The 8,781-nt window shown below is 46.9% G+C and overlaps 1 protein-coding gene across 1 annotated transcript; it reads left to right on the forward strand.

The window, feature by feature from the left end:
• Positions 1–233: 233 nt before the first annotated feature.
• On the forward strand, positions 234–8,781 carry si:dkey-14o18.2 (neuronal pentraxin-1). Its single transcript, XM_041955927.1, has 8 exons — positions 234–284; positions 805–973; positions 1,431–2,041; positions 4,749–5,022; positions 5,758–5,991; positions 6,215–6,465; positions 7,830–8,009; positions 8,572–8,781. Exons 1-8 carry the CDS (start codon positions 234–236, stop codon positions 8,779–8,781), a joined length of 1,980 nt encoding a protein of 659 aa, XP_041811861.1.

Genomic DNA, 8,781 nt, shown 5'->3' on the forward strand with positions numbered 1-8,781 from the left:
CTTGATTTCCTTGATAGCTAACAAGCAACCAATAGCAAAATAAATGTGGACTTTATACTTTTATAGCAGATTATACTGTATTCAGGGAGGAAATTGTCACCAAGGAGTCATTTCTGAACGAGGACTGGGGCCTTTAGTTTTAGTCACTGCTTCTTCGCTTATTTGCTGGGATCTCTCCACTCTCACACGTCTTTGTCTCCCCTCACTGTCGTGTCTTCAAACAGCCGATAAACATGGCGTCCGAGGGCGGACGAGGTCTGACGCTGATTCACGAGGCCCCCGGTGTGAGTGACTGAACTCTACGGGCCCGCCCACGTTTCACATAAAAAACCTGCTTTCATTATGTGAATTGCTGGGCTGCGGTTTAAGGGGCAGATTAATTGGCTGCAATCTTATTACACTGTGGCCTGCTGCAGTCTTCACGGACCCCCCCACCGGCCTCCCCTTGGTGTTGTTTACCTGCCTGCTGACGTCACGTCGTCTGCTGCCCAGTGCTGGACTGAATCAGATGAATTGGAGATGAATTGCGTCTGATCCCCTTTGCACTAATGCATTCACTTCCTGTTATCTACCTAAACATATATGTATTGATCTAGACTGATAGATCTGTGTACAACTATTGATACAAATCTGTACTTTCTCTTATTCAGTCGTGACCCAGATTAATTTCCTTTAAATCTCATTCTGTCCTCTTTCTTCTGATATAATCTTCAGATCTCCACTTTTCATTTTGTTGTTCTGCTCAGTTGCAGAGTACATTTTTCATGCTTGTTTTCTTATCTTTTTGCTTTCTCTGTCCTGCAGGTCGGAGCACTCTGTGGTCTGCCGGTTCGGTTAGAAGCCGAAGTTAAAGGGATTACTCTTGGCTGTCGAACACAGGAGGTCTCTGGAGCCAACAGGGATCACCTGGCTGGCGGCTGCCTCTTCCCCGAGACAGCAGAAGGACTTCTCAGCAGACATCAGCCCGGCTTTCGCAGGTTGTTAACTTGCCATGGAGCCAAGAAACCTTGTGTGATACTGCATGGTTGTCCTGAAGGCAAACAGCTAAAGCGTTTGGCAGCACCCTTTGTGTGCTTTTGGAATACTGCCTCGGAGTTTATGCTGTCTGTCATCTGAAAGGGATTTATGGTATCCGGGAGGAGATTTCATCTGCAGGTTTATTGTTGACATGCTTTGCCCCAACACCTTTCAATCCAACGCATATGACCTCCATTCATGGTGTTCGTCACAACAAAGCTAAGGCCTGGGAGGACTGTCGTTTGTCAAGGAATAACTTTGACTCGGGCCAAATATGGCCAGAGACATCAGTCCTCTGAGCCTCATGCCTTTGTCTGCAAGGCAGCAGCAATGGGTAGGAGCCTCTCTGGGGTTCGTCCTCCCCTTCTTCCCCCTACGTTCTCTACTTTTTTATTACTTTGTGTCATGTGCAGCAGCAGCAGGCAGTCTGCCTGGTATAGAACATGACTATGGCATTAGCCCCAAATTTGTCTGCACCCCAATCCCCCCAGAAGCAGACCCCAGCTGCTATTCTCCACCCAGTGTGCCCCATGGACCGAGCAGTAACGGCAACGCTAATGGCCACAATGGCAGCAGCCGGCGTGGCATGATGTCTGACGAGGCCAAAGCCACCATCTTGCACCTGCGCGAGAGCCTTGTGAGGCAAAAGGAGACCATCCTGGACCAGCGGGAGACCATCAGAGAGCTGACCGCCAAGCTTACCTTGTGCGAGGGCTTTGGTGGTCACCATAGCATTGGCCACCACGACAACCACCACGAAAATCACCACGACAACCATCACGATACCCATCACGACAACGACCACGACGACCACCACGGGCAGCACGGCGGCCACCATTCGTCGTCGTCGTCGCACCACGGGCCTTCGGCGTATCACAGCAACGATCACCACTACTCCCACGGCAGCCACAGGTCAGACCCCCACCACAGGAAGGGCTCGTCGTACGGAAAACACAGCTCCTTCTCCCCCGAGCAAACCGGCAAAACCCTGCAGACGCTGAAGGAGAGGCTGGAGAACTTGCAGGTGAGTAACGCACACTCAGAGAGTTTTCAAGAGATACAGACTATTGGTGGATGTAATCACCTGCAGTATTGACTTTCTGGCTTTGTAGCTTCTGCAGCTAAAACAAGGTGGAAGGTTTCAACTAACGGTCAAACGAAAACACTTTGTCTTCCAGCCTCAATGATGTAAAGGCGGTTGTACAGCTCCTAGTTGCAGTGTACAAAAAAAACAGCTGAGACTGTGTTGATACGAATCTGCAAATCAAAAGCAGCAGGATGCATTTTGTGATGTTTATTGTTAACAGTTAAAAGTACCAACTTGATTCTGTTGAGATGTGTTGGAGCTCATCATTCAAGGCTAATACAGGTAGATTCCTACCGAAGCTGTTACTTTTTTTAAGATTTAAATGCAAGAGTTTCTTCTTTTTTGCTATATAAAAAGCTCTGGGAGGGCACAGCTCTGCCTCCTAACTAAATATATTCACATGGCTGTAATTAAAGCTCTGATGTTTCAGGTTAAAAGGGTAAACTTTCGGTAAGAGCTCCTGAAGGAGGACTTACGCCATCTGCACCATGCAAACATTTTCAAATGCCTAGTAATGTGTCTGCAAAGAGGGGCTGAACAGTCTGCAGGGAGGCGGAAGCCTATCAAGGGTTTGACTTAATTGGGGTCATATCTTGCGTCACAAAAGGTCACCAGCTCAGCCGCCGAATCAGCTGCCAGTGATGTTGGCTGCCAAAATGCTGTAAGAAGGATGTGTTTCATGAAGACGTGGAAACCCATAGGATGCTGTTTGTTTCACTACATCAAAAGGCCTTTTTTTGATTAACAACACAAGTGATGTTGCCCCAACTAGTCATATTTCAAGCAAAAATATCAAACATTAAATGTAAGGATTTTCTGCTTTGAAGTGTCTTTTATGGTGGTAAAATGAAGCGTTTTGGGGTTTTGGACTGTTTGTTGGATAAAAGAAGCAATATCAAGATGTCAGTTGGGGCTTTGGGAAATTGATTTGAAAATACTCAGCAGATGCATCGAAAATGAAAATAATCAGCCCTGAACATGACAGTTTTAAGTGAGATTCTCACACACACAAGACTGACCCACCAGTCATCGTCAGACAAACACCGCCCACGCAGCTAACATCACAGCTGTTCGCCGGTTGCCTCTGAGCCGTTCCGGCTCCCAATCTCTCTCCTGGATATCAGTGGCCAAGCCTGAGCTCAAACAGGAAGCTGCTTTAACTTGATTAGCCCTCACCCCTGACCTGAAACAACCACTGTATCCATGTGTTTATCACATGATGGAGTGAAGGTGAAGCTTAGAGGAGGACAGGGACAGGTCGGTACCAGCCTCTCTGAGAAACATCGTCAGATCACAGTATTGTGTTGTGTACACTAACTGACTTGTTATTCGTCCTGGGTGTTGGCTTTGAGATTAAGGACCTGTTTCCCACATGGAAACCAGGCCGAGTAAGTCAACTTTGTACCACAAGCCAAAAAGTTTAGGACCCTCTGATCCAGACGTCTAAAAACATTCACTTTTTAACTTATTTCAGTGTGAACCCAACAAAGCACGAAATCAGTGCTCACCGGGAACCTTTGTAGCTGTTGTTGTTCCTCTCCCAGAATTTTATTTCTGGGTCAGCAATTTATAGATATGACACAGGATGTGAAAGTATGTGATACGTTCTCAAGCCATACATGCTGTTCTGCTGTGTCACTTGTGTTACAGCATTTAATGATGCTGGTGTCACATTGCGAGACTAAAACCCTGCTGCCCGCTGGCCTGTGAAAGCCTCATTACCAGCGCAGGTGGTCTCAGGCCACGCGCAGGGAAGGTGTTGCCAGAAATCCCCTTCAATCTCGCTCGAAGGTGTGAGACAAAACAGAAGCGGAGCCGGGATTTACCTTCCGTAACTCCCTCCTCTAACAGGATGTCTACACCACCAGCCTCTGGCCACGCGCCGAAGGCCGCTAGCCAGCCTCACCTTCAATTAGCTTCATCCTCCCTGACGAGGCTATTAATCGTGGCGTGCGCTGGCAGGGAACAAAGCCGGATTTGCTGGTGAGGAAGGCGAGGATGAGCAAGGGAGAGTGGGAGGGAGGACTTGAAGACAGGGGGGGAAACTATTTGCCTGCAACTTTAAATGTCATGTCATACTTTTTATTCATTGTGTATTATTTGCATTTACTGCAAATAACCTCTGACTCTGATTTCTACATTTCATAATTTCTTCAAGCTCACTTCTTGACTTTTGCAGTTGATAAAACAATCTCATCTCATGGTCCTCGTCATACTTTTTCTGCATCCTTCTGTAAGTTTGCTCACTTTTAGGACTTCAGAACGGACTTCTGGCTTTAAAGTGAAGCATCAAAGAACAACTGAAGGTTGAACTCAAGTTGGAATTGCTTTGTCAGATTATTTCATATTTCCTTCTACATGTTCTAAATGTTGTCATGTCACCATTTTAAATGAGGAATCAAACATCTTTGCAGGATGATGGTTCACGTATTCCTGTGAAGAAACGTAGGGAAGAGTATGATCGTTGCACTTGGTGATAACATTTGTTTGAAATGGTGCCACATCGCTGGCATCAGACTCAACAAATCAGCAACTCAGCTTTTTCATTGTCAACCAGTGAAAATGGACGCTTCTAAAGCCATTGTTTCATTTATTTTATAATATTCAAGTGTTTACTGAAGCCGATATCTCTATGCTTCTGCAGGCCAGGAACTCCTCCAGCTCCTACTCCAGCTCCCTGAGAGAACTCCTCCAGCGGAAGATCACCGCTCTGGAGGAGCAGCTGCACAGTTACTACAGAGATCACCATGACTACGGCCACCATAACGACCACCACGATGATCACCACGATGACCACCACGATGACCACCACGGCAACGGCCACCACGATGACCATCACGATGACCACCACGACGACCACCATGGCAACGGCCACCACGACGACCACCATGATGATCACCGTGGTTCTGGTCACTACGACGACCACCATGACAACCATCGTAGCAACCACCACAGTAGCCACAGGTTAGTGGTAATGCTCAGCTTTCTATTTAGTCTTAGTCCAACTGTCCCTGTTGGTTTTTCTCATCTTTAGTCAAGCTCATCCTTTTTAGTTTACTAAAAGCATTTTAGTCTTATCTTAATCAAAGAAAACCAGAAATATTTCACTCCACTTTTAGGCAAAGAAAACAGCTGACGTCTTTATTAGTCATCAGATTATGTTTAACATTTCAGTTAATCTGGTCTAGCTGAGCTTCTTTCTCACAATTACTTTAACTTTCTATAAAATACTTGACTACTTGAGTTACTCTGAGTACTGACTGTGCTGCCGGAGAAGTCCCTGCTTAAAACTACATTTTAATCCTGTAGACTTCGTCAAATATTGTATGTCGATATAGTCACAGTTAGTGTTTATTGATGTCAGTCCTGTTTCATCATCATCTTGTCTTGCCGGTCGCTGATGAACATATTTAGTCACAGTTTTTGTTAACAAAATTAACACCACCACAGGTACAACCATCGCAACGGTCACTATAATCGCCATCACGACTACCACTACGACTCGCACCAAACCCGGCATCAAGGTCACTCTGGCAACCATCGCAGCAACCACTATGATGACCATGGTGACGATCATCACGGCCACCACGATGATCACAGTTTGGGTGGTTACCACGACGATCACCACGACTATCACCACGGACCTGGATACCACGATGACCACCACAATGACCACCACGACAATCACCACGACGATCACCACAATGGTCACCACGATGATCACCACGACTATCACCATGGCAGCGACCACCATGACAACCACCACGGCGACGATCATCACCCACGGAGGCTGCCGTTCAGCGGCAAAGAGACAAGTCTGCGGGGCGCAGGGCACAGCAAGCTGGAAACAGTGCTGAGCCAACTGCACCACGGCAACACTCACCATGGTACACACACACACACGCACACACACACACACACACACACACACACAGCTACGGTACGGTTGTCACGATGATCTTGTTTTTCCTGTAACTCACAAAACTCTAGCTGCAGGCATCCGCATACATTACATGTTAAATGTAGCAAAAGCGCTAAAGCTAACCACAGAATGTTACAGCTGCTGGTTACAGATGAATACCCCGAGTCTAAATCTCTCCGTCTCACCAGGAAACCACAACAAGCTAAAGAGCCCCACAGCGTTCCTGCTCGACTTCCCCATGAGGACCAACTACATGTACGCCAGGATGAAGCGGTCGGTGGTCAACGAGATCTTCGCCCTGACGATCTGCCTGTGGCTGAAGGCGGGATCAGGTCCGGGCCTAGGGACTCCCTTCTCCTACGCCGTACCCGGACAAGCCAATGAGCTGGTGCTCATCGAGTGGGGCAGCAACCCCATGGAGCTGCTCATCAACGACAAGGTGAAAGCAATGCAATGGATTGTAATGTGCAGAGTCAAGGGCCAAGAAACGTTGAGAATAACATGTTTGCACACTTTATTGAAGCTTTTGGAAATGGCAGTGTTAAATTAACACACAGCCCCTCTTTGTGTGGTGGTTCCTGCTAATTCTGACACAGAAAACACTGGTTCTACTGTAAATTTAAGGATTAAAGATCCCATATGCCCCAGAATGAGTCTACACAGTGAGGTCAGTGAGGCACTCAAGGACTCAAGGCAACAACAGTAGTTGCCGTATCTTGTCAATGTAATTACACGTTGGAGCTAAGGTGGCTACAGTACCACAGTATGTGGAGCTGTAATTGAGCAGCTATTTGTGTCTTTTGATTCTGCAGCTCTCTCCAAGCTCTTGAAAACCGAGCTGACATGTCATTTACAGTCACAGCATTTTAATTGCTGGATCGTGGAAATGTTAATACGACCTGCGGAGGAGGTCATAGCTCAGAAAAGCTTACTTATCTGCATCTGTGCATCAGAAGTTGTGGAAATTGTTCAGCTTTTTGCATTTTGCTATTCCTCCCACAAAAGGTTAAGAAACTCTTTTGTGTAATTAATCTCATTTTATGATAACTGAGGACAGTTTGAATGACGCTTCATGACACGAGGCGTTAACTTGTGCACAGACTCTTGACAGACTGATTATTCATTTATGCTATTAGCCTCCTAATCTTTCATTCTCTGAAAAGCTAGACGCCTAAACGGAAGACAGATGTTTGTCTTTTTCCCTTCCTTGCCCCAGTTCTGAGCTCAACAAATCAGCAAAGCAATTAATCTGATTATCAGAATTGATTGGCCTAATTATCTGTAAGAGTGACATTACCCCGAGGGATGAACTGTCATGATTGTTTTCTTCCAGTCGCACACTTGCCAAGTCAAACTGATCAATGACACAGTTAAACGATCTCCGGAATGCAGATTAATCTCGCCTTTAATTAATCTTCTGGAGTTTATGAGGATGAACGGAGTGGAGATTCTCATATTGGACTAATCCACTTTCACTACATAAGTGCGCACTTGCATGTAAAGCTAAAGCTTCGATGCAGTCGAAGTCACTGAATGTTTCAGTGAAGCCTTGTTCCTGTGTGGATTCTCTTATATGATTATTTGATCAGGGTGACGTTTGCTCTTTTGCTGTAACATGTTGGGTCAGGTCAGACCTCAATTATCACATTAACCATTAACGGACTGAATCACTTCATTGATGCATATAAGGCTTTGTTTTACCAGTGACAACTTCAATAAAGTTTTTAAAAAGCTGTATTTCAAAGAGAGATTTCCTCCCCTCCAATTGTTTTGTAACATTTCTTTGTCCACCTGTGTGCGTAGGCGGTGACACTGCCCGTGACCATGACCGACGGGAAGTGGCATCACGTGTGCGTGACGTGGACGACACGCGATGGCGTCTGGGAGGCCTACCAGGACGGGGTGAAGAAAGGCTCGGGGCAAAACCTGTCACCCTGGCACCCGATCAAACCAGGAGGGGTCTTCATCCTGGGCCAGGAGCAGGTGAGATGGACACACACACTCGGCTCTGCACACGTGAACGCTGAAGCTAAAGAGACACTTCAGTTGCATCAGTTTGTGTCCATATTGGGCGATTCTGCACCTCACAACTCACATTCAGATGCTAACGTTCAGCGCTGGTCGAAGCAGAAGTTTGTCCTTCATGCGGCAAGGTGGAAAGTAAGAGTGCAGGTCGAGAAGGTGAGTCAGCATTAACGCAGCTGAAGGCTTGATTCCAGCTGCTTCGAGCTGCTCAGAGCAGATCAGGCTGGACAGGAAGTCAGACCCAGGGTATCAGGTCAATTTTCAAAGTAAAACATCCTGTGCAGACTCCTGATCTCAACTCACACATGGTAGAAGCACAAAAATCAAGGAAAAATAGACCAAATCAATTAAATCTGAGAAATAAAACTAATTTGGGCTGGCAAAACGTTCAGATGGGGTCTGAAGCCATGTGGAAGGTGAAACAAAACCATCCCAGAGCTGTGCCATATTCACACACGTTTTCCCAGTCAGCTGTACAGTCTTTGTTTCATGAGCTCACGGCAGTCACTGCTCCCCACAGGACACGATGGGAGGACGCTTCGACGTCACTCAGTCCTTCATGGGAGAGCTGTCCGATCTCCAGTTCTGGTCCAGGGTCCTGACGCCCAGCGAGATCTACAACCAGGCGACCTGCGGGGGCCACCTCGTAGGTGATGTCATGTCCTGGTCGGAGGAAGTGGTGGAGCTCCACGGAGGGCTCACCGAGTTGCCCTTTGACCCCTGCCACTGA

Source organism: Chelmon rostratus, chromosome 16, assembly GCF_017976325.1.
Source record: "Chelmon rostratus isolate fCheRos1 chromosome 16, fCheRos1.pri, whole genome shotgun sequence".
NCBI classification, from domain to species: domain Eukaryota; kingdom Metazoa; phylum Chordata; class Actinopteri; order Chaetodontiformes; family Chaetodontidae; genus Chelmon; species Chelmon rostratus.